General features: G+C 43.2%; 1 protein-coding gene across 2 annotated transcripts in view; it reads right to left on the reverse strand.

Annotated features, from left to right (window-relative positions):
* Positions 1–27,418, reverse strand: part of PSD3 (pleckstrin and Sec7 domain containing 3) — a 189,691-nt gene that overhangs the window by 80,667 nt on the left and 81,606 nt on the right. For both annotated transcript variants that reach the window (XM_063129137.1, XM_063129139.1), the window contains 2 exons: positions 26,997–27,055; positions 22,919–23,008 (listed from right to left, as the gene is read on the reverse strand). In XM_063129137.1, coding sequence (XP_062985207.1) covers positions 22,919–23,008; positions 26,997–27,055 — 149 coding nt within the window. The remainder of the gene's footprint in view (positions 1–22,918; positions 23,009–26,996; positions 27,056–27,418) is intronic.

The following is a 27,418-nucleotide window of genomic DNA, read 5'->3' on the forward strand; positions in this document are numbered from 1 at the left end:
ATTTATATCATGTTTCAGAGTCTTCTGAGTCTCTTAGCCACTATGCTGCAGCTCTCAGCATCCAAATCAGAATTTGTAGACGCTGGGAATCCCCAGAGGGATCTGGAAACCTGTGGTCAGCCATCCTTGGAAAAAGAGTGCTGGTCTAGACAAACCTTGATTTGATTTAAGAAGGCAATTCTTATGTTTTAAATGGCTGGGATAATGTACATATATATACCAGACAATGATACATCCAGAGTGTTAAGTGCAAGACCAATCTAAGTCAGTTTGCTACTTGAGAATGTTTTGGACATATCACTCTACCTAATGGACAACACCAAATTTACATCAGTCCCCTCCAGAATTAATTCTTTTAGAGCCACAGTTCTGAACTACATAATGAATGCCTAATTCGCAAATTAAAACTATAAGCATTTTTTTTTCCACTAGAGCCGAAGCCATCTGTTTAGAACTTACATCGCTATGCGTGCAGGATTGATTTGCTTGAAACGGAGGGTCTGCATTTGTGAGTGGGAATGAACAAGGCATAGAAATACATGGGTTCTGTTATGCAGTCTCCTGATTTGGCATTAACCATCTCTTAGCAACTTCGAGTGGATTCTAGTAAGCGGCCTTTATTTAAATGTCTGAATGTATAATTCAGGTAACAACAGGCGACAGAAAACAGCTTGGCTGTTTCATCTTTAACGGAAACGCTCCGAACAAGGTGTAGAAAAGGGTGACCAAAATGAGCAAGGGGCCAGAGCAACTCCCCTATGAGGAAAGGTTGTGGCTTTTGGAGCTTTTTAGCTTTCAAAAAAGGCAAGAACAGGGAGACATGGTAGAGGTGTATAAAATTATGCATGGTGTGGAGAAAGTAAAAAAAAGGCTCCCTCTCTCTCATAATACTAGAACCTAGCTGGAATCATCCACGGTGGGGCATTCAGAACAGACAAAGGACAGTACCTGCAGTCTAAAGTGGTACAGCTAAGACACAGGTTTACCTCCTATCATAGAATCATAGAATAGTAGAATTAGAAGGGGCCTATAAGGCCACCGAGTCCAATCCCCTGCTCAATACAGGAATCCACCTTAAAGTATCCCTGACAGATGGTTGTCCAGCTGCCTCTTGAAGGCCTTTATTGCTTGCAAGGCCTCTCTGTCAAGTGGTAAAACTTCAGACAATGCAACACGCAGCACTAAATATTTGTTAGTTTTCAGGTTGCTATTCCACTTACTGGCCGTGGCTCCCCAACTGGCTTACAATTAAAAATTCAAACACAATAAACAAAACTAAAAATAATTTTAAAAATCAGCCACAACACGACAGTAACTAAAGGCTCCAGCACAAGCCATTCAAATAGGCACTGGTGGCTGGGTTCAGATTTAGTCATACTTACAGTAGACCCACGGATGTCTACGGTCAGCTCTGAGTTTGACTAAATCTATACCCAGATTAATAACTTGATCCAAGAACTAATGTGGCACATCAAAGGCCTTTCGAACTGAGCCTGAGAGTTAGGAACGCTTCTGAGAAGGCCCTCAACCTAGAACTTACCTCCCATACTTTATTTGTTTATTGAATTTTTACACTGCCCAATAGCCGAAGCTCCCTGGGCGGTTCACAAAAATTAAAACCATTCAAAGTATAAAACTAACAAGCAAATTCCCCCAAAAGATCTTAAGGCATGCAGGAGAATATGTGAGAGGAGGCATTCCTTCAGATCACCAAACTCTATGGTTTAAACTCTCCCTACTTACCTGGTGCCTCCGCCGTCCGCTGCTGCGCACAGCGGAGGCACCAGGTAAGCCCCAGCTCCCCGCTTACCTGTGTCTGCTGCTGCTTGTGTCCGGTGGCTTCCACTCCAACAACACTGAAACCTGGAAGTAGGCCACGGCCTACTTCCGGGCTTCAGCGTCATCAGAGTGGAAGCTGCCAGACATAAGCCAGCGGCAGCAGGTAAGTGGGGAAGAGGGGGTTGGGGGCTTACCTGGTGCCTCCGCCATCCACAGCAGTGGACGGCGGAAGCACCAGGTAAGTGGGGAGAGTTTTCTGGGTGCCGGCTGCACAGCCGGCACCCAGAAACTCCAAGTTGCCTCGGAGGGCCTGAATTTTGCCTTGGCTTCGGTGCCGAGGAGGATCAGGAATCCCCGAGGCAGCCCCAAGGCAGATTGGGGCTGCTTTGGGGCCTCCAGATCGGCCTCCGAGGCGGATCGGGGGGTCCCTGCACAGCTCTAATCCCTATAGCTGGACCTGTTCAATGGCCAGGATGCTGCTTGCTACTTCAGTTATAAACACAGCAGCCTTCTCAGTATGACTTGCATCATGGGAAGTAAGAGAATGCACACTTGTTCACTTTCTCCTTTAGCCGTCTGAAATAAATGGACTGAATCAAACACAATGTCACTAATTCACTTTAATCAGGGTTTTGTTTTGCAGGGCCTTGGGTGTGGGTGGGTAGGTGGGGGACGCCCATGACAGACAGAAAATGAGGAGCCAAACAAACAAATCCTTAATTAAAATGAAAGAGAATGCCAGCAAAATGAGATAAATACCTCCCTGCAGCTTCCAAAAGGAAATTGCTGGTGAGCGTAGACAACAAGAAGACAGAGCAGGCACTCAGATCAGTTAAGAAAATTCAGAACTTAGTCAGAAAAAATTGCTTCTAAACAGGATCCAAGTTCAACTGAAAAACCGTCCTGAAGTGTTCACCTAGTAAAATTCACTACGGATATGGCCTCATAACATTTCAACTGCAAGTATATAAAACCAAAACTGCAGTGCTTTGTGTGAAAAGGTTATTTCCTTTCCTTTCCTTTTTAAAATAATTCTCTCATGTACTAGAATGCATTTAGGAATCTCTGCAGTTCACTTTTCTAGGCTTATTTTAACAAGACCCAAACCTGAAAATTATGGTTCTAGCTTGTTACAAGAATTGTTCTTTGGATATTTTGTGTGTGTGTGTGTGTGTGTGTGTGTGTGTGTGTGTGTGTGTGTGTGTGTACACACGGTGGGAAATGGACGGAAGACAACCACAAACATGCCACCGTACATTCTAATGCTTGGTAGCCATCTCAGTCGGGTTGCGTTAGTAGTCAAAATGTTTTAACCATTTAGTGTACATATGTCTCCCCTTAAGGATATTTCAGAGTCAGAGGGAATCATAGAAACATTTGTTAACTGGCATTTCTTATAATCTCGGTGCTTCTCCAGGCTTAACAAAGAACCAAAGAAAGACTTATTTATTGCATTTATTCTCCAAATGATGTGTTGATCTTTTTAAATGATGAAACATCATCAAGGCCTTACAATGAAACTATGCGATCCCAATGCACTGAACCTTTTGTCTGTTTCAAGTGCAACATTTCAGATTCAGACTCCAAGACTTCAGGAACTTGGAGGAAGAACTGTGAATACAGGGGAACATTAAACTTTCTAGCTTGATTCTAGTTCATGTTCAGCTGCTTTTCCTATATGATTCCACTTCAGGCCAGTAAAGGTTTTGCAAAAGTTTCAGCACATCTGAAAAAGTTCAGTTCCAGTTCACATGGGAATTTTTTTTAATAGTTTTATTTATTTATTTGTTTATTTATTTATTTATTACATTTTTATACCGCCCAATAGCCGAAGCTCTCTGGGCGGTTCACAAAATAGTTTTGTCTGCTATGTTGACTAGCATCTGTGATAATCCGCTAGATGGTTAAGTGCACAATCCGATTGGATGCCACAAGTTCCTGACTGTGTCCAGGAGTTCAGCGGGGGGGGGGGGGGGATGGGACACCCCATGTCCAGCCCCCTGAACACAGTCAGGCGTTCCCGACACGAGCACGGGCCCCCACCCGAGTGCTTATGAGGCCCCTGTGAGTGCTCGGCAGTCACCCGTCCACGCACCGCAATCGCACACTTTCCCTTCCTGCGTCAATAGCAGCCACCATTGACACAACGGAAGAATTGTGTGATTTGGGGAGCCTACATAAACTGCACCCTCTCGCCCCTGCGCCAATGGCAGTCTTAAAGGCCCCATTGACACAACGGTAAAGGCCCGAATGCTCCGTTTTGCACCTTTACTCTTGAGTCTCTGGGGCCTTTACGGCTGCCACTGGCAGGGAGGAATGCACAATTTACAGAGGCTCCCATTGACACATACACTGCGTTACATTTGAATAACTGTACACAGGTTTACATGCATTGAACACAAGGTGTGAATACCCCTAAGTTCAGGGGCCCTCAACCTTTTTGGATCCCTGGGCACATTTGGAACTTTGAGATAGTGTTATGAGTGCTCTCACAAGAGTGAGCTTCAACCATTGTGTAGTATAGAAATGTAACAAATAGATAAAATGGCTGCCATGGTGGGTGTGACCACTCACAAAAAAAACACCCAGAAGCCAGTGATTCTCTTCACAGCAGGCCAACCTCCAACAACAACAACAATGTGTCATGTCCACAGGGACATTGGTGCCCACCGGCATGACATTGGAAGCTCCAGGCTTAGGTTGCATCTTTAAATATGTCCGCCCTGTTGCAGGATGAATCTCCCTAGGAAACAGTGCTGTTTTTAAAAAGAACAACACTGTAAAGAGCAAATCAATGGTCAGCACTGGTAATATACCCTTTTTCTTTCATTCTAAAACACACTCCCCCCCCCATATAAACATCTCTAAAAATGGGGTGCGTCTTAGAATCATGGGTGTGTCTTAGGGTTGTTGTTTCTCCGCTGTGGCACCCCAGCTGTGGAATGAGCTCCCCAGAGAGGTCCGCCTGGCGCCTACACTGTACTCCTTTCGTCGCCAGCTGAAGACCTTTTTATTCACTCAGTATTTTGACACTTAATTTTAACTTAAATTTAAATTATACTGTTTTAACTCTGTATTTTAACCTTATATCAATTTTGCTGCGTGGTTTTATCCTGGTTGTGCTTTTTATATTGTATTTTATATTTGTGTTTTTTAACTTGTTGGTTGTTTTATGATGGTTTTAATTTTTGTGAACCGCTCAGAGAGCTTTGGCTATTGGGCGGTATAAAAATGTAATAAATAAATAAATAAATAAATTGTTTTTCTGTTGGTGGTACTGAAATTAGTGTGTGTCTTACAATCGATGGCATCTTACAATCGAAGAAATACGGTAGTATAAATACTACTAATGAGTCAAGGCCACATGTGTTGGTAACATGAGAGCACACCATAACATGGAATATGGATGTGCACACACACACACACACACATACAGAGTCTTGGGCAAATCTGCTCCAGTGTGAACACAGCTTTTGGGGCCAATGCAGATTTCATACTTTGAACTTAGGTAACAAAACCCCTTCAGAGTTTAAATGGAAAGATACATGCTCAGAGACGTCAATTGGGAATGGCTTGTGCATGTTTAAAAGGGTGAGTTGATTTATTTATAAAGATTTGTCCAAGGCAGCGAACCTTAGATAACAAGATAAAAATAACCCAATTACAGTATGACAAGCACAATAAAAATAACAGAAACGATACAAACAGAAAGTAATTTGACATAAATACAGATCAGTCAAACAACCAAGTACAAGCAAATACCAGGTAAATAAACAACGGTTTAATCAAGTGGCGTAAGGCAGTCAGACAATGATGTAGCTTAGTGGTCCTCCCATGACATTCTTGGAAGTGGCAACTAGGAAAGGATTCAGCCCTCGTATTGGTGAGTATTGGGGGGGGCGCGGAAACAGCCTTTTAAATGCATACACATCATGTACAATTGACTGCACCATATGTGTGTTTTGCTATTTGAAAGTTGGGTACTTTTTGTCCCTGAGCTCAAAAAGTAAAGGGTTAAGAGAGAGGAGACACGACAATAAAATCTGGCCGCAACAGCACGTTCTAGCCGGCTGGTTTTTGTTTCTGCTCTTTCAAGCTGTACAGCTCCAGGCAGATACACCACTGTTTCTGGAAACGGTTGTCTCCTGCAGTTGCCAAGCCCACGAAACCATCTCAGAACACAGCAAACACAAGTCCAGCTGAAGTCAAGGGCAGAAACGGGGGGGGGGGGGGGGAAGCACAGCTAACCAACTGGTACATATTGCCAGCAGCGACTTAGGGTTTGTTTGTTTTTCTTTATCCACCTCGAAAGTCCACCTGAATCAGCGATTAATTCTAAACTGATGCCCCTGGTTCTTCCTCTCTCTCTCTCTCTTGTCATTTAATCCTCACAACAATCCTGTGAGGTAGGTTACGCTGAGCGAGAGAGAGAGAGAATGAGTGACTGTAACTGGCCTAAACTCAGCCAGTGACCTTCATGGCTGGATAGGGAGCTGAACCTGGGTTGCCCCAATTCTAGTCCAGTGCTCTAACGTAGCCTTACACAACCTGGGACCCTCCAGATGTTCTGGACTTCAACTCCCATCAGCCCCAGCGAGCACAGCCAGTGGTCAGGAATGATGGTTGTTGTAGTCCAAAAACTGGAGAGCACCAGGTCGGGGAAGGGTGCTCCAACCCCCATGGCACACTGGATCCCCCATTCTCAGTTACTCCTCCCTGTGCCTCAAATTCCCTCCCAGAACACGTATGTGGTGTTACCTCTAACTCCTTAGTCATTTTCCCCTACTGAAATGTAACTGCATTGGATCTCATTCATCCGGTGTTATTCTCCCTTCTCCCACTGTGCCCTGCCTTTCTTGTCTCCCTTGCTGACAAGATGTGGACATCAACCACACAATTAAGGTTAACCAGGGTTTGCTTAACCAGGGTTTGCTATTCAGCTGGTTAAGTAGCCTGGTTAAGTGGTTTTAATCACAGCTTTTCATCAGTGTAAATGCACACATACACTGCATTACAATTGAGTAACTGTACACATGTACACAGTACATGCATTGTATATCATGTGTGAACACCCTTTAAGTCAAGGGTTCCCAATCTTTTGGAATTTTGAGAGTGTCATGAGTACTCTCACAAAATGGCTGCCGCCATGGTAGGCATGACCAGTCAGAAAACACCCATTTTCCAGAAGCCACTGCTTCTCTTTTACAGCTGCTAACCTCCCTGTTGAATAATAATATCAAAAACAGAAGGGGCAGGAAACCTGGCGGGCAGCAAGAGTCGTGTCCACAGGAACATTGGTGCCCATGGGCACTGGAGTCCCCAGCCTTAGGTTGCATCTATAAACATGTCCACACCGTTGCAGGATGAACCACCCCTTAAAACAATATGCCTGTTTTTAAGAAGAACAGCACTCTGAAGAACAAAGCAATGGTCCACACCGGTAGCACAGTATAAACAATCACTGAAGAGTCAAGGCTTGTATCATGGGACCAAACCATGACATGGAATAAATTTATTTACATCACTGCCAACATATCCTCAGTTTCATTATATCCTTTTTTAATGGGGGGAGGGAGGGATTTGTACCACTACCTCGGAGGAAGGATTGCGGGAAGGATGTATGTGATCCACTCTCAATTACTTAACTAAGAACATTAAGACAATTCGGTTTTACTTAACGAAGTAGTTAGAAGAACCGCAATGTCGCATCTGCACCGAGTCATACATATGCATATAAGTTATACATAATCTGTCTCACAGTTGCTCTGTCTCTCGCACACAAATGCATAGATTAACTACACGCCCTTCCTGTCTCATATAGCTCTTTCTCGCTCTACACCCACATTGCATCTACATCATTTATCACGAGCGCACTACAGTATAGAGTTTCTCTCGCGTACACACACTTCCGTTTCTCACACAAGATGCACTCTTTCTCTTGCACACACGCACCCTTCAAGGATCCTCTTTTTCTCTCTCCCAATGTATTGTTCAATATAAACTCAAATCTTCCACACCATTAGCTGCAGTAGAACCGCGTCCTTGGATTTTGAACCCTGCTCTTGTCCTCAAAAAAAGAAGAAAACTTGTGTGCTGTTTATGATCGCAACTCATGCACAGACTTCAATGCCAGGTTTCTTTGCATACTCCTGTGATTAAAAATGTGAACACTGTTTTGAGAAAATGCACAAATATGCTTGCTGGTGACATCCACATCTGTAAGCATCAGCATCAAGTACCTGCACATTAAGCTTATGGATCTTGTCCTCTTATGCTAGACTGCACTCTAACTATAAGACGTAAGAAAATCAGTAAGGCTACAAACATACAAAGGCAACATTTGCTTATCTCTACAGATTTTAGATGGTGTGTGTGTCTGTGTGTGTGTTTTAAATGTCATGCGATTGTAGAGCATTCAAATCCTACCTACACATATTATAAAGCTGTGGGGGTTTTGCCACAACCGTATGTGCGATACGCTTGCTAGGCATATGCTGCCGGTGGCATATGGTTTGGGATAGCTTCCTGAAGTACAAGCTGTACTCGTCTTGAAACCGCTGAAGATTCTACTGTTCTAATAAGAGCTAATTTTGAGAGCACAGAAATTAGGCAGAGAGGATTGGTCTGGACTTGTAGAACGAGAGAAGAAGGAACAATAGGGGCATCATTTCTGATTTTTGGTAAAGGAAGTCCTGTTGGATATTTTCAAAAATCAGATTACAAAAGATAGACAGATGCTAATTTATGCATTTAAAATCATTTCTATCCTGCCTTTCTGCCTCGATATGAGGAACAAAGTGTGTCTCACAAGACGTCTAAGACAACCCAAAGTGCAAAAATAATCAAGTATCAAACAAAAACTCAGAACACAAAAGTAAACACATAATGCAGCCGACAACAAAGACAGGCCAAGGCCAGCCAGGGAGAAAAAGCAGTGCCCTTTACGAGTACGTGTTGTGATTACTCTGTTTATGCCTCATAATGCCTACAATGCTAATATTAATTAAACACACACACACACACACACACACACACACACACGTGGATTGTAAACAAAGAGATGTATGCCCTTCCCATGCTAAGCAATTCTTTGGCCTGGGAGGGAAATTCCTATTGGTGCCAATGGAGCTTCCCTCTCAAGTCAGCTGGGGGCAATTTTTAACAGTACTGCAGCATAGGAGAAAAGACTTAAGAACCACCCCCCCACACACACACACACCATCCTCATTACCCCTCTCCCACTCCTGCCCACTGTTCCCAGTAAAATAACAATAATACAACTGCAAGCATCAGATGTAGTTTGGCCCAAAATGCTGTGATTGACCTTTAAGGCCCTTAAAGACATGGGATCAGATTATCTTAAGGCAGCCTTCTCCAACCTGTTGCCCTCCAGATGTGTTGGACTGCAATTCTCATCATTCTGAGTGGCCGGAAATTAGGGGGGCTGCAGTCCAACACATGTGGAGGGCACTAGGTTGGGGAAGGCTGCTTTAAGGACTGCCTTTGCCTGAGTTTTATTATAGATAGATCGGTAAAGCTTCATTGTTTCAACTAGTGGTTGCAGCAAGCATAGTAAAAACAACGATAAAACAAACCATCCATTCTGCAAGGTCAGACAATTTGCTCTATACATTTGGGCTGTGTTTTATGATCAGAGAGAAATGTCCTCCCTGAAAAGATCTTAGCAGCTTCCTTTCTTCCCATTTTCAGATGGGTGATTATTCGGAGAGGCTTTAAGTGTTCATTTTTCCTTCTGTTTCAACGATTATACAGCCTCTGCTGCTGCTGATTTTTATTTGATTGCACCGAAAAGCAAGATGAAAAATCGTAAGACAATCATAAATAATCAGCAGACTTTTTAATCTGCAGGTATGGTGGCCCTTAGAAAAGAATACATAGTCATGATGTACAGTTTAAATCTAGTAACTCTGGTACTATGAGATGTTGGGCTGGATTCATTAGTACTGCATCTTGCCCCCTCTCCAAAGGATTCAGAGCGGTGTATATCACACCTGCAGGCACTCTCCCATCCCCAGACCAGGCAGACTCAAAGCATCTAACTTTTACAGTTGCTCCTGGACTGCACAGAAGAAGGGAAGCATATTCTGGCCAAAGGAAGTGAGGCAGGTGGCTACTAGGAGGAGGGCTTTCTCCGCTGTGGCACCCCGGTTGTGGAACGAGCTCCCCAGAGAGGTCCGCCTGGCGCCTACACTGTACTGCTTTCGTCGCCAGCTGAAGACCTTTTTATTCACTCAGTATTTTAACACTTAATTTTAACTTAAATTTAAATTTTACTGTTTTAACTCTGTATTTTAATCTTATATCAACTTTGCTGTGTGGTTTTATCCTGGTTGTGCTTTTTATACTGTATTTCGTAATTGTGTTTTAACCTGTTGGGTGTTTTATTGTGGTTTTAATTTTTGTGAACCGCCCAGAGAGCTTCGGCTATTGGGCGGTATAAAAATGTAATAAATAAAATAAAATAAAATAAATAAATATATTAACCAGGACACTAAAAGTTGCACGATTGTGTGGGTGGAGGTGTGTGTGTGTGCGTGTGTGTATTATTGCAATCTGTTAAGCCACCTTGAAAGCTATTTAATCAAAAGCTAGGACTCAAATCTTACAAATAAATAAAATTAACTGTATCAAGCCCCTTTACTCCTAACTAACTTTAGGAAAGGTGCTTCCTCCTCACTTCCAATTACCTTGAGGGATGGGCATACAACCACCGTCAGCTTGAGTCCTTAGTTTTATAGCTTCACACTACTACTATGACTACCACCACCACCACCACCTATTAATAGCCTTCAGGAAGATACTGGACATTTCCTTAGATGTAGCCTAATGTAGTGGGAAACTCCAAGATGAAATGGGAGAGAGGTAGGGGATGGAGGCAGGAGAGATGACTCAGAGATACAATCCATTCTACATTTCCTGTTTTATTACTACTTACAGGTGGTGGGTGTCTCTGGTCCCACCAGAGATAAGACAGCTCAACACTTTGCTAGGTGGCACAGCACCATCTAGTGGACCTATCAGCTACTAAGGGGAGTATATAGGAAATCCTGAGGCTTTGGGAAAAGCAGGCTTTAGTCTGAAGACCACCACAAACTGTAGGGTGCTTTGTGGGCCACTGCCAATATCTCTTTTGGAAATCCCTGAGTCACACACCTGTGTCACAGAAACTCTGTGAAGAATACCACGATGATGATGGTGATGATGATTTTCATTTGTATATCGCCTCATAGCCTAAGCTCTCTGGGCGGTTTACAACAATTCATAAAAATACAACAGAATTGCAAAATACAAACATAAAGACATCTAAAAAAAAATTAACACAGAAAAATTAAAACACTGTAAACAGCTAAAAGCAATTTAAGTAAAAAATATATTCCCTAATCGACCTGTTCAAAAACAGCAGACATTAATGTCCCATCATATACCATTAAATGCCTGGGAGTAGAGGGCGGTCTTTACCTGGTGCAGAAAATATGCCAGTATCAGCACCAGGTAGGCCTCAGTGGGGAGCTCATTCCATAGTTGGGGGCCACAACTGAGAAGGCCCTCTCCCTTGTTGCCACCTTCTGAGCCTTCCTTGAAGAAGGTGGCACTTGGAGGAAGCTCCCAGATGTTGATCATAGTGTCCATGCACTGTATTTTCAGATCGGGAGAAGTGTACTGTCATGTATTGTGGTCTCCCAAGCCATGTAAGGCTTTATAGCTTAAAATCAGCACCTTGAATCAGGTTCAGAAACATTACAGGCAGCCAATGCAAGCAGGCCAGAATTGGTTTTATATGCCCAGACCTTCTGGTCCCAGTTGCATTTTGCACAAGCTGCAGTTATTGAACAGTCTTCAAGGTCAGCCCCACATAGACTGCATTGCAGTAATCTAACTTGGAGATTAAAAGAGCATAGACATTTGAAATCAGGTTATCTCTGTCCAGATAGTGGTGAAACTGGGCCAGTGGGGCCACCATCTGAAGCTGGGAGAAGGCACTCTGTACCTCTGAGGCCACCTGAGCCTCAAGTGACAGAGAAGGCTCCAGGGAAATCCCCAAGCTACAAACCTGCCCCTTGAAGTGGAATGCAACTTCATCCAGAGCAGGTTGAGCACCCTCCATCTGGTCAGAAGAACCACCCACTAACAGTATCTCAGCCCTGTCTGTATTTAGCTTCAGTTTATCAGCCCTCATCTAGTCCACTGTCGCAGCCAGGCATTCATTTAGCACATCCTCAACCTGGTGAGGATGAAAAGGAGAAATAGAGCTGCATGTTGTCAGCATACTGATGACAACACGCCCCAAAACTACAGATAACCCTACAGTCAGCGATTCCATGCAACAGCATGGGGTACAAAACCAACCCCTGAGGTACCACATGTTGGAGAATCCATGGAGCTGAGCAGTATGCTCCAAGCACCACCTTCTGGAGCCGGCCATCCAAGTAGGAGCAGAACTACTGGAGAGCAGAACTTCCAACTCTCAGCTCAGACAGTCGCCCCAGAAGTTTACCAGGGCCAATAGTATCGAAAGTCACCAAGAGATCAAGGAGTATCAACAGGGTCACATTCCCCCTTGTCTCTCTCCCGACAGAAGTCATCATACAGGGCCACCAAGGTTGTTTCTGTGCCAAAATCTGGCCTGAATCAGTTTCATCCAAAAATGCTTGGAGCTGGTTGGCTACCACCCACTTAAGGACCTTGGCAAGGACAATACATATATCTATTTCCCAATGACAGGAGATCACCTGCAGACACCCTTGAAGGGAACAGAAGACCATCCCTGCTGGATCAAACCAAATGCATTTCTAGTCCAGTATCCTGTTTCCCACATGGATGAGCAAATGCATCTTGGGAAGTCCACAAGCCTTCTCCTGCTGTTGTTTCACAGCAACTCATATTTAGAGGCATGGTGTCTCTGATGCTGTAGATAACATATAGCTGTTAGGAGTATTAGCTTGTATCGTCCATAAATTTCTCTAATCCTCTTTAACAACCATCTAAGTTGGTGGCTATAACCACATTTTTGTTAACTGTGTGCTGTATGATCTCCACACAGCGCTGAACCCTCCTGCTACATCTTTATGGATCTAATCGAGTATGGGGGATTTCACAGGCCTATCCAGTGCAATTTTGGGATGTTTTAAAATGATTTTAAGATGTTTTTAAAAATGATTTTAGGAAGTTTTAAAAATGTATATTATGTTTTAATTCAGTTTTATGTATTTTATATTTAGTGTTGTTCCCCGCCTCAATCAGAATGGAGAAGGCGGGTAAGAAATATTATTACTATGATGATGATGATGATGATGATGATGATGATGATGATGATGATGGCATCAAGAGATAGAGCAATTTCAGATAAAAGATGCAGCAATTTCAGATAAAGCCAGGTTCCTCTCATCCAGATGTCTTGATCAAGCCAGTAGGCACATGCATCCAAGGCAGGGATGGACAACCGCAGGAGATCTAGGGTCCATTTTCACACACACCTAGACCCCCACCCCATGCAGGCCATCACTGAGAAGTGGAGAATAACAACAACAACAACAACAACAACAACAATAATCAGCAGTTTGCGGCTCGAATTCAGCAGCAAATCACTGCAAAGTGCTTGGTAGGGCTAAAAGGGCTAACTTTAGCTTGCTTAAAAGCTAAATTTGACCCTTTTAGTGCTCTGTACCCTCCGGCCACATCTTTATGCATCTAATCAAGAATGGGGTCTTTGTATTCCAGCATTGAGAGGTACTGCAATTTCAGATAAATGTGCTACAAGCTGAGACAAGCCAATTCTGGCCACCTTCTCATGGTTATAATTGCAGTGTAACTCTTTCCCCATGCCACCAATATAATATGAGAAGTCCAGGGGTGACATAGTACATTCCGTAAGTGCAGGAGCACCACACAGCAGTTTTCATGCTCACATCCCGAAGGAGAACTATCTGCCTGTGTGCATAACACCCACCCACTTCCTGCAAAGAGCAGCAGTAGTACATAGCATCATGCAAATTTATTAGGATCAGCTGACAGTCCCTGAACAGTGAGCTAGCAAAGGGCAGTGTACTGGTTAACATGTTGGACTTCAGCTGGAGAAACTTGAGATTTCAGGTCAAACCAGTTCTAGCAGTGTTTCAGCTCCATCAACGTTTGCCCTTGTATTATCCCCCTCCGTTTACTTAGCATTTGAAAGCCTGACTTTTCATTCATCTTCACACCTCTCCTCGGAATCGCTGTTTCCCCCCACCCCACAGATCTCATTTGGACCCCCCCTTACAATCTATTGGTTGTTCGCAGGGACACCTCGCCCTGGCACGCCCCCTCCCTTTCATCAGCAATGCCGCCGGCCCTCAGAACATTGGATTGAGAACAATGGGATAAAAATACACGTAGAGGGTCGAGCGCATTGCTGGAAAAAAACGTTCCTTCCCCGCACTTGGAAACCTCGCAAAGAGGGGGGCGAAGAGGCGAGATCAGGGCAGGACATGGACGGAGTCATCTGAGTCCTTTGTACGCAATGTGTCATGATAGCGGGCTACAACGCTTTCTACTGTTAGTTTTACCCTACCCTGTGCCTGTTTACCCTACCCTGTGCCTGTTGGCATTCTCTTCCCCTCCTTATTGTTCTACTATGATTTTATTAGATTGTAAGCCTATGCGGCAGGGTCTTGCTATTTACTGTCTACTCTGTACAGCACCATGTACATTGATGGTGCTATATAAATTAATAGTAGTAATAATAATAATAATAATAATAATAATAATAATAATAATGCTGGTGTGATGGAGCTCTTTTGTAAAGCTAATGACTCCTGCCTATTCAAGGCCAAGCCACCCCAAAATACTTTGCATTATGGCAGGGATAGCTCACAACAATATACAGCTGCTGGAAAAATCAGTTTATCTCCAGTTATTGTGAGGATTGCAGCTAAGCTCAAAGGGAAGCCTGAATGGGCTTTATGTCATCTTCTCCACCAGTCAACATGCCCTTATGCTTCGACCCAGAGAGTCCTGATTCCACTACACCACTGAAAAAGACTCAGGCAGAACATGAGAAACTAATGTTTCAGATTCTTCCTGTGCCCCAGTTTCACTAGTTTGGGAATGGAACTCTAGTGGAGACTCAGCCTACATGGCCCAAAGCTACACTACTGTAGCCATTTCCATGCCACAAAGATCAGAGGGCTGGTTTCTTGCTCTGCAGGGTGCATGCATACACCTGAAATTCTGACCAGGTTGAGACTTGTCCACTTTATGTAACATCTGAAGAGTACACACAGAGACCACCCCATTCTCAGGAGACTCAAGATTACCTAGATTAACCCAAGCAGCAGAGGCAGTATCGGCCTTGGTGGAAAGAAGCAGCAGCATGATTTCGCATATACCACACGCTTCTCATCGCCAATGTTTTGGCAATGCCCAATAGTTTCCTCTTTTTGGGAGAAGGTTATTATACGGATAAGCTTTGCATTGGAACACTCTTTAATATTTACTGATGTACATGTCCTCTTAAATTATCTATCTGCATCCTGGAAGTTAACACACAGTCAGCACAAATGGATTCTTCACAACTTTTCGACAGCTAGAAGACTGATATTACAACAGTGGAAGGAAAAACGCTCACCTCCTATAATCCAATGGCCTGAAGACTTTATAATCTTTTTGAACAGCTGGTGGATAGACACCACCTGCAAACAGATGCTTATTTGGATATTTGGTCTGCTTTTGTTGAAGTTTATGTATAATTCTTAGAAAGCTGCATTTTCATATATGCGTTTATTGAAACTGATATGTTTACATTTATGTAGCTACAGTTTTTCTGTTCCTCCTTTTTTAGTTTAGTTTTGTTATTGTTGAAAATTTATAATATAATAAAGATAAACCTTCTCATCACCTTTCAGAAGACAGTCAGGGCACATCCAAAAATAAAGACAATTGTTTTTTGTTTTTAGAAATGAGATACAACAGGCAGAGGTCCAACAGGACACAACACCTTCACCTCACGTTCACTGAGGTAGGAAAGGCTAGCCGAGATGGGTATTTAATCTTCATTTCAGCTGCCCGGGTACTTGGAAGGGGATATTGGCCAATTCATTTGGAACAGCTGGGAGGACAACAGACATGATAGCACTCTTCAAATACTTAAAAGGTTGTCACACAGAGGAGGGCCAAGATCTCTTCTCGATCCTCCCAGAGTGCAGGACACGGAATAACGGGCTCAAGTTAAAGGAAGCCAGATTCCGGCTGGACATCAGGAAAAACTTCCTGACTGTTAGAGCAGTGCGACAATGGAATCAGCTACCTAGGGAGGTTGTGGGCTCTCCCACACTAGAGGCCTTCAAGAGGCAGCTGGACAACCATTTGTCAGGGATGCTTTAGGTGGATTCCTGCATTGAGCAGGGGGTTGGACTCGATGGCCTTGTAGGCCCCTTCCAACTCTGCTATTCTATGATTCTATGACTCTATGTCTGGGACACAGGCTAATAAAAAAAATACAATCTGCTAACAGAAAGATATACATCTGAGAGAGAGGAATGAAGAGGAAGCTGCCTTTATTACACTAAGTGGGCTGCTTAAATATACCGCTAGAGATCGATCGAGTCAATAAGAGGCTGTAATTAGAGAGTCTGAGGCCATTCCATGCACCTCTCCAAGACAGTGTTATAAATTAGCTGATTTGTCAACGTCAACTGAAGCTTGCTCTGTCACAAACAACCAGAGCCAATATCTTTCGAAACACACGCTTGAAGAATTCCCACATCCTTGTCTAGGCCAGAAGCCAAGTGAGACGCAGCTCCAAGCTAGGAAGCCAGGAAAGGGAAGAAGGAGGCCAAGACAGTACGCTTCATCAGAGAATGAGCCTTCTGTCTCCCTCTCCCATATCTCTGCTGGAAATTATTTGGGGCCTACTGAGGTCTGGAAGCAGATGCTCCCCCCCCACACACACACACCCAAGGACACCAGCTTAAAGAAAAAGCACTGACTGAAATGTTGATAATATGGGATGGAGAAATCAATGCCTTAAAGCAAGATGTATTCCCCATTCAGCCTTGGTGTGGCCACAAGCACCTGCAGGATAAGAAATGTTTGGAGGATTTTTGTTTGAGGGGAAAAGAAAGATCATAGAATCATAGAATAGTAGAGTTGGAAGGGGCCTACAAGGCCATCAAGTCCAACCCCCTGCTCATTTGCAGAAATCTACCTTAAACATACCTGACAGATGGCTGTCCAGCTGCCTCTTGAATGCCTCCAGTGGGAGAGCCTACAATCTCCCTAGGTTACTGGTTTCATTGTCATACTGCTCTAACAGTGAGGAAGTTTTTCCTGATGTCCAGCCGGAATCTGGCTTCCTGTAACTGAGCTCATTATTCCGTGTCCTGCACACTGGGAGGATCAAGAAGAGATGATTAATAAGGAACATGATAGAGATCTATAAAATTATGAGGGGTGTGCAGAGAGGGAAATACTATGAGTCAGAAATCTGTGTGGCAGCAGGCTCAGGGCGGACAAAGTGTAGTTCATTTTAAATGGTGGGTATCTAGTGGAATTCACTGCCTGAACTGGGCCCAGCCCAGTTAATGCAGTTTCACAGACAGAATGACTCTATTGTCCCTTTAGACCAGTCTCTAGGCACAGTTTAGAGGACACATATGAGACCGTCTCTGATTCTGACAGCACATTAAGGAACTTGTCATCAAAAAGGATGGCAAAATCAATGTACATCTCCCTTTGCTTTTCGACAACATGCTTTCCTGCAACAAAAAGTCATTTTTTAACATTTCTTCCATTACAAATCAAAATGCGCTAACAACTAGCGCTTCCCACGCAAGCAAATCAGACAAAATGAAGGGAAACATTCTTATTAATCAGGACAATGGAAAATGCTCAGTAGTTCAAACCCAGACCTCACCAACCATTCAGATTCAGCTACTAGAACGAATTGAGTGAATACGCACGTACACGCACAGCGCACAAGAGGAGAAAAGCAGCCAATGTATACTATACAGCACCCCCTGATTTCAAATTATATCTTCCATTCAAATGTAAAAGCCCAAAGGCAGTTTTATTCCCTAGCTCTCTGAAAAACCCATTTACCATGAATACTCAACTCAACAGCCGGTTTTATCTGTCTGGTAAAAAGCCAGCCTGGCTTTGCGGCTTCACTTATTACAAAAGGCAGTCAGTCACTTGCTCCAATCCAGCTAGGGCAATGCATGTACTGAAGGAAGCTCTGCTTGCACATACCCTATTGGGATTGGGAGCCACATGCACAATTCCTGGCCGTGTGCATGATTCGTAACTGCATCCAGCTTCCAGTGCAGCCCAGGAATCACAGCTGTAGCCCAGATCAAGACGGCTGACCCCAAATCTAGATTCCTCTCATCCAGATTTCTTGATCAACAATGCTGAACCCTCATGACACATCTTCATGCATCTAATCCAGAATGGGGGGGGGGTTCTATTATGGCATCAAGAGATACAGCAATTTCAGATAAATCCAGGTTCCTCTCATCCAGACTTCTAGATCAACAAGTAGGCATATACACCCAAGGCATAGATGAGCAACTGCAGGAGATCTGGGGTCCATTTTCACCCACCCCACACAGGCCGCACTGGAGAAATACAATAATAATAAAAGAACAACTTTAAAAAAAACCACACAGTTTGCTGCTGAAATTCAGTAGGAAATCACTGCAAAGTGCTCAATACGTCTAAAGGGCTTTAGCTTGCTAACAAGCTAAATTTGACCCTTTTAGTGCTATGTAACAACTACAGAGCACTAAAAGGATCAATTTTAGTTTGATAGGAAGCTAAATTTGTCCCTTTTAGCACTATGGAGCCTCTATGAAGTACAGTTTCTTAGATATAAAATAAAAAGGGGCAAATCGGGGGGGGGGGGCAGGAGGGCCAGCAACGGAGCATGGCGAGAGCTGCATCCCTAAGGCGTACACAGCTACCTGCATGCATAGCAAAGTCCAGGATCCTGCAATTTTGCATTCATTTTCTTAAAACAGCAACAACAATGAAATCACAGAGCCACGATCCCTCGAAGATGCAAAGGCAATGTTTGCCAAAGGTTTGATCCATGAGACACAGATTTTTCTAACTTTAAATTAGAGGCACACTGTTCACTGTTATTCTCCAAAAAAAAGATGTACATATCATGTCTAGATCAACTCCCAAAACACAGGCAGGCCTGCTGCTTGAGGGCAGAATTCTCACGGCCTGCCGGCATCCTGCCCTTCCCTTTGCTCAATGAATCTGAGCTCAAGAAAGGGATTGTGCTTTCTGGGCAAGGGTGATGCTTCGGGGATTCCCTTGCACCCACACAGGCCACCCCAGAGAGTGCTGGTTAGAGATGTAGAATTTCTGGAAAGTTTGAAGTCATGGAAGAAAATGGAAATTTGGTGGGAAATTGAAAAATAAGCAATACTTATTCTTTTAGCACTCTTTACACATCTCAAGTCACTTCACTGCTTTAAGGCAACCTTCCCCCATTTCGTGCCTTCCAAATATTTTGAACTTCAGCTCCCATCAGCTTCAAGAAGCATGGCCAATGGTCTGGAACGATGGGCATTATAGTCCAAAGCATTTGGCAGGCACCAGGTTGGGGAGGGCTGCTTTAGGAACATAAAGCATCTTTTCTGTTCCTAAAGTTATTTTTTGTATAACTTGGTTTGCTCATAAAATTGTCATTATATTTTAAAAGTAAATTAGTAAATTTGTCATTATTGTCTGAATAAACTATACTTTTACATTTAATGTACCAAACATGATAATTTTATAAACAAACCAAGATAGTCATAATATATTTTAGGTTCTTATTTAATGTCTGAGTAGAGGGAACATCAGCCAGTCCCCCACCAAAGACACCTGAACAAACCTAGCAGTTACTGATCCATAAGAGGAGAGGTCCTCTTATGGATCAGTAATGGGTTAAAGAACAGAAAGCAGAGAGAAGGAGTAAATGGTCCATTCTCCTAATGGAGGGACGTAAATAGTGGGTTCCCACAGGGATCAGTATTGGGACCAATTCTTTTCAACTTGTTCACAAATGATCTGGAATTAGGAGTGAGCTGTGAAGTGGCCAAGTTTGCTGACAACACCAAATTATTTAAGGTTGTTAAAACACAAAGAGATTGTGAAGAGCTCCAAAGGGATCTCTCCAAGCTGGAAGGGTAGGCATCCAAATGGCAGACGCGTTTCAATGTAAGCAAGTGTAATGTGATGCATGTTGGGGCAAAAAAACCCAACCCAACTTCAAGTATAACCTGATGGGATCTGAGCTAGCAGTGACCAAACAAGAAAGAGATCTTGGGATTGTGGTGGACAGCTCAATGAAAATGTCCACCTAGTGTGCAGCCACTGTAAAAATGGTAAACTCCATGTTAGGCATTATAAGAAAGGAATTGAGAATAAAACGGCCAATATACAAATCTTATACAAATCTATGGTGAGAATACTGTCTACAGTTCTAGTTACCACACCTAAAAAAAGATATTATAGAGCTGGAAAAAGTGCAGAAAAGGGCAACTAAAATGATTAAGGGGCTGGAGCATCTCCCCTATGAGGGAAGGTTACAACAGCTGGGATTGTTTAGCTTGGAATAAAGGAGGATTAATGGAGACCTAATAGAGGTGTACACATGGTGTGGAGAACGTGGATAGGGAGACATTTTTGTCCCTCTGTCAAAATACTAGAACTCGGGGTCATTGCGTGAAGCTGATTGGTGGGAGATTCAGGACAAATGAAAGGAAGTACTTCTTCACACAGTGCATAGTTAAATTATGGAATTCACTACCACAAGATGGTCACTAATTTGGATGGCTTTAAAAGGGGGTTGGATAAATTCTTGGAGGAGAAGGCTATCAATGGCTACTAGCCCTCATGGTTATATGCTACATCCGGTATCCGAGGCAGGAAGCCTGTGTGCACCAGTTGCTGGGGAACATGGGTGGGAGGGTGCTGTTGCAGCATGTCCTGCTTGTTCATCCCTGGCTGATGGCTGGTTGGCCACTGTGTGAACAGAGTGCTGGACTGGATGGACCCTCGGCCTGATCCAGCATGGCCCTTCTTATGCTCTTATGTTCTTAAGCATTCTGTGAAACATGTGAATCATCCTAGAAGCCAGAAGAAGCAGGCAGAACTGGAGGCAGAGGAAGACTGGTGTACAGCATCTGATCCTGTTTGCAAGGAAGTTTAGAGAAAACCCTAAACCTGTTTCTGTTTGTGGGGTGATGCTTAGGGAAATGAGATCTCAAGGAAAAGCTATTGAGATTTTGTTTAGCCAGGAAAGGCTCATTTTAGGAATGGTAAGCAATCATATTTAATTTAAGAACCATTAAGCAATCTCAATCTATTATTTGAAGAGTTACATTTTATTCACTTTTGTAAATAATTTCTGTTAATGAACATCTTTTTTTTTTTTTTTGCTCATTTTGAAAAGTTCTCTCTCGTGGTAATGGCAATCTCATGCCAACAGCATAGGAACCAGGCTACTGAGTTTCTTTTTGGTAGAAAAGGTTTAACTGGCAGCAGTTTAAAAGTTGTATAGCTGAGGCAGAATTTCCTAGTGGCGAAGTCTAATTCAGAACTTCATTAAAACTGTGGCAGTGAATTCTATAGAACTAAGCCTCAATGTTATTTTTTTTTTAAAAAAAAAAAGTAACGTAGGACGTCACATCTGGTGACAATAGCTGGATAACCTACAGTGTATTTTTCACATGTCATTTTTGCATTAGAGCTACATTACTTAACTGCTACAGCATCTAACCAGAACAAACCCAGCAACCCAGGACTCCATAAAACAAAACCCAAACTGTCAAGAATGCACCATGGTGACTCTATTCACATGTTGGGAAACGGAGCATAAATGTCTATCAGTAAAATATACTTCAGATCAATAACTTTAATAAGGAATGAAAGAAATAACTATGCTGGGAATCTTACAGAGCGGATTCAAAAAACATTTCCCCTATTGTTTCATTACTTCCAGGCAGAGTAAAGGCTGTGTAAAAATATATAAACACTTTGTCTTAAATTCTAAAAGAAAGTATTTCATAACCCAAAACTTTGATTTTTCAGGGGGGAAAAACAAAAAATGGTCCTCTGTGTGTGTATGTGTGTGGGGAAACTGGTTTTCATGAATTTTCCAGTTTTTTTTCTGGGCCTTCACATCCTTAGTGCTGGGCATTGTTCTGCTCCATTTATTTATCTATTTATTACATTTATATCCCGCCTTTTTTCCTCCAAGGAACCCAAGGCAGCGTACATAATCCTCCTCCTCTCCATTTTATCCTCACAACAACAACCCTGTGAGGTGGGTTGGGCTGAGAGTCTGTGACTGGCCCAAAGTCACCCAGCAGGTTTCCATGGCTGAGTGGGGACTAGAACCCGGATCTCCTGACTCCCAGACCAACACCTTGGCCACTACACCACACTGTCTATCTATGTGTCATAGAGTGGTGGATGAATCCAATATGGTGACTTCATGTGTCAAGGCACTGTTCAGCTCCTCTCTGAGCCTAAAGGCTGGGAATCCCTGCACAATGAGAAGTCACAATGGCAAACATCCAGCTAGCACACGGTCCCTGAAGCAAGTGGAAATGAGCAGAAATGCTCATTTCTACACCGGGGCAGGTTAGTGGAGCTGCACCAGCGAGACCGACTGCTAGCTTCATGCTGTGCTAGCGGTGGATTCCACAGGCGCAATGGAATGAACAGAGGCACCACGGCCCTACTGGATAGGGCCCACTACCTTCCACAATTATAGATTAGCAAATATAAAACAGGTTCTGTGTTAGGTAGATACTATGAAGATACTGCTATTCCCCCTCCTCCTCCTCCCTCCCAATCCCCTTTCCTTTTGTGTCATGTCTTTTAGATTGTAAGCCTGTGGGCAGGGACTGTCAAGAAATACTTTTGTAAGCCGCCGTGAGAGCCTTTTTTGGCTGAATGGCGGCATAAAAATCCTTAAATAAATAAATAAATAAATAATTCCTCATTATAACAAACGTATAAGAATAAAAATAAAAAAATACAAGCAGCTTGGTCAGTCTGAGAGCATCATCCCATGACTTGCCAGCAAAATTAGAACTAACGCTGCGTCCCAACACTAGAAAAAAATGTAGCGACTCACCTTCAAGAGTTCCTTTGGGAAATCTTTGCCTTCATTCATGCCCTGAAGGTTGGCAATGAATTCTTGACAAGACATCTTTTTACCAATGTTCTGAAAGATACATGACACAGACACATTAATGCAAATTATCAGAAAAGGTCAACACTGTCGTTTGTAAAAAGTATTACATATTTTAAAAATCTTAATAGGTTTTTCCCCTCCTAGGTTAAAAGCTAACTTGTTAGCAGCAGTCCAAAGATTAGAGACATTCTTCTGTAAGAGTGTCCACGTGAGCGCAGCTATGAAATACTAATTGGTATAAACAAGCTGCCCTACTGGGAATGGGGGGTTAAGAGTGGGTAGGCACTCCTACAAGGATAATGGCGGAGATGAATCTTAGCAATTGCACAGGCTTTTCAACGATGGCTCTCAAAGTGCTTTATGGAACTGGGTTGCATTCCAAGAACATTAAGGTCTTGCTGCAAACAACAGCTAGAATCATTTTACCCAGAGTGACAGCCTGAAATCGACAAACTGAAAAGAAAGTTTAAAAAAAACTCTCGCCAAAAACCAGAATTTGTCTTTGCAAAAAGAGAGGGTAAAGAATAGAAGCTTTTCCATGTACATTTATGAGGTTTCTTTTCAACTCCTCTCTTACAGCCAGTGAGAAGTACTCTTAACCGTAGTTAAGAGATCGGTAGTAGACTGTGGGATCAGAAGGTCTTTTCTTTTCCCTTGGAATGCTCCACCCATGCCTTTACCACGATTAAACATATCATCAACAGCAACAGCAACCGCTTGTCAAACTAACTAGGGCTCCTCTTTAACCAAGCTGGTTCCAAAGTAAAAGTGGAAACTGTGAGCCTCCTTCACAAACACACCCCAATAATTCAAGCACTGATCCCATGTGATTGATGGGTGTGTTAGTCTATAAATTGCTTTGGTTTCCTTCAATAAAAAAAGAGGAAAAGCTGTATACAAATGTTATAAATAAAATATATAAACATGGAAATAAAGGGGGGGTTGAATAAAATCCTGGCACATGCTTACAGGCTGGAACATTGAAATATAGTTAGGAAACAGATAATGATGGTTAAATGCATTCCAAGCTATGGCTACATTCCAAGCAATAAATGCTCAACTTACCACCTAGAAAAACAATGCAATACAAAAACAAAAACAAATAACATATTTATTAGAACAAGCACTCCAAAGGGAAGGAAGAGATAAAAGAGATGGGAAATATTTTTTCATGACATTATAATTGGAGCTATGCATGTTTCACACTTGACCAAAACAAGGTGGCAAGAAAGGGAATATAATTCAGCTTCAGATGTCATATAAAAATTTGAGAAGTCTCAATTTATGTATCTCCCATACTTGCTCCATTGCTAGCACTGGGTGTACCTGAATTACGGCAGTACCAGACTGTCTCTGATTTCAATGGTTTGTACCCAGTATTGTGGAAGCCGAGATCTACTCATGCAACAGGGTTTTCCTGCCCAACATTTCCCCTTTGAAGTCCCTTGGGTTCCCCGAAAGGACATGGGATCTTCAGGAAAGGCCTGGAACATGGTGCAGGGTTTGCAGCGGGAAAGTGGAATGGCTGAAAATCAGGCAGAGGCAGCTCACGCGAGCAACTGTAGAAATAGCTCATCGGCCACAGCCAAGTTAACGAAAAATTACTCACCTTCACAAATATTTGTGTTTTAAAGCTCTTCCGTGCCCTTGAGTTCGCCTAGCGGGGGCTGCTTCTCAGCACCATTTGCTCACTACTTCTTTGCCGCCTTCAATCTCCTCGACCTCATTGCCCACATGGCTTAGTTTAATCCTATTGGCTGTGGCACCCTATGTGATCTTGGTTTATAAGCACCTGTGATACTGTCACATCAGAAGTACAGCATGACATCATGGACAATAATAACACAGGTTGCCACAGCCAATAGAATTTATTGGGAGGACGGGCAAATGAGGCAGAGGACAGCGAGGGAAAAAGAAGACGATGGAAAACTATACTGAGAAAGACAACATTGGAGAAATGGGAACACGTTTACAATGAAGGCAGAATCTTGCCAAAACAACAGAAGGCCCCTTTTGGTACTCATGAAAATGGACATGAGATTAGGGAAGTAGTCGCAGCTCAACTCTACCTGGGATGAAAGGCCCACTGAGGATTTCAGCCTGGCCTCCTACCTCTTCTTTAGCTAGTCAGTCAGAGTCCAAGGATGGCACTGTGCTTTTTGGTCAATAGTGATACATTTGTGTTACATTTGGACTTCAATGCAAAGGCCCAGATTGCATTTAGTACACTGATCTCATGAACCATAAGCACTTAAGAGAATTCTATGCATACTCTGCCACCTAGTGCTCATAAATTAGCTTGACACTGCAGAAAGGCAACTGGTAAAATTACTGCTTGATACTCAAGCTATGCGTAGACCATTTTTTTCCTAAGAAGAAAGAGAAGACTAGCCGCCCACCTCTACCATGGTGCTAGCACTGATCCTGCACTGAATGAACAGTAACTGTACAAACTCAATGGAGGCAATGCTGTGGGAAAATTCCACTCCATTTTCTTAATTGCAACAATTTGTACCAGTTGCATGTAAGTCAACAATGTGAAATTTACTAGAGAAAACCAAACACAATTTTTGGTCTAGTCAATTTCAACTCCACCCCATCCCAGGTGGGACACTATTTGAAAAGTAGAGATAGCTTCTGAATATTTTTTTTAAAGATGATATAGTAATGTATACTTTTAAAAGCCATTCTTTTAAAAATAGTTCTTTTAAAAATGGTCATGGCATAGTGGGAGGCGTGTGTGTGTGTACCAACAATAACTAACTAATAGGTGTCAAACACAATCACAACAGAACGTACGCATAACAAATGCAGCAGGGCTAATCACACTTCTATAAATTTGTTGCAGCATTCCCTGAGTACAGCTAAAAGCCCTACTAATTTAGTTTGACGGAGATCATGGCAGCACGGGGATGTGTGAGATCATTTGTACTTTGGACAAGAACACCTCTACAATATCTCTGAGAAATTACCATCTCTATATATCCTCCTTTGGAGCATGTGACGGGGCTGCTAGGTATTGAGGTTTCAAAAGGGAAGTATTTCTGCACTGTAAGGATGATTTAGTTTTGCTTGAACTACGACCCCGCATACTAAACACAGAATCATAGAATAGTAGGGTTGGAAGGGGCCTATGAGGCCGAATCCACCTTAAAGCACACCAGATGGCTGTCCAGTTGCCTCCTGAAGGCCTCTAGGATGGGACAGCCCACAACCTCCCTAGGTCATTGGTTCCATAGTTGTACTGCTCTAACAGTCAGGAAGTATTTCCTGATGTCCAGCCGGAATCTTGAGTCCTGTAACTTGAGCCCATTATTCCGTGTCCTGCACTCTGGGAAGATCAAGAAGAGATCCTGGCCCTCCTCTGTGTAACAGCCTTTCAAGTACTTGAAGAGTGCCACCAGAACAAGAGAACTGCAGACACTTTAGGCCCTGGAGTAGGCCGGTACTAAGCAAGGAAGTCAGGTGATCAAGAAGAGCCAATCCTAATCCACTTTTTACCCTGCACCAACCTGCCCAAATAAGTGCCCTCCAAATGTTTTGGACTACATTTCCCAGAATTCCTGACCACTGGCCATGCTGGCTGTGGCTGATGGGAGTTGAAGTTCAAAACATCTGGAGGGCACCAGGTAGGAGAAAGACGCTACACAGCTTTCAGAGCCTCCTACAATCCATTAATCTGGGCAACGTGGTGCTGAAGTAAATTTAGGCTGATCCTCTGCACTTGCCAAGTTGTTCCTCTGCCTGTCTCCCTGTTACTTGCTCCGGTTTATCAGCCAGACCTGCTTCCTGACTTGCCCTTGATTTGTCCAGCTCACTGGGCTACAATTGTGGCTTTGGATCTTTGCCATTTCCACAGACTTTGCAACTACACACCCACCTCTGCTTGGGTCACCTGAAGCCTTTTTGGCTGTTAGAAGCCTGAAATGTCTTGGACAGGGAGCACTGAGAAGCAACACACATACTGAAAAAGCGTCTTGGAATCTCTTGGAAAACAGAGAGTTTGCATCATACTCACATGGCCATGGAGGTCAGTATTGAGCAGCATTATAGCACACGTGAGGCAATGGACTCCATCTGCAGGATGAAAAACACCCCAAGCATGACATATAGAAAGCCACACAGTAAAAAGAAAGCCGGGGGGGGGGGGGGGGAGAATCAACTTCCCACTACTCACATCTGTTCATGAAAGAATGATTCAAGTAAAACTGGGACACACACCCGCGTAGCCTAATTAACACTCACTTCTTTCAAAAGCAATTTGCTTATGAAGGAACCGCATGACAGCTGTTCAAGAGAGAACTCTCAAGCAATGAAGTCATTGGAGAGGGGGAGAACTAGCTCTGAAGAAAAGTCCCATGGATGTCCAACAGCTAGCATAACGTCAACCGCGGAAGGCTTCATCTTCGTTTTTACAACCTGATCTGCATTCCCTTTGAG

Source organism: Elgaria multicarinata, chromosome 6, assembly GCF_023053635.1.
Source record: "Elgaria multicarinata webbii isolate HBS135686 ecotype San Diego chromosome 6, rElgMul1.1.pri, whole genome shotgun sequence".
NCBI classification, from domain to species: domain Eukaryota; kingdom Metazoa; phylum Chordata; class Lepidosauria; order Squamata; family Anguidae; genus Elgaria; species Elgaria multicarinata.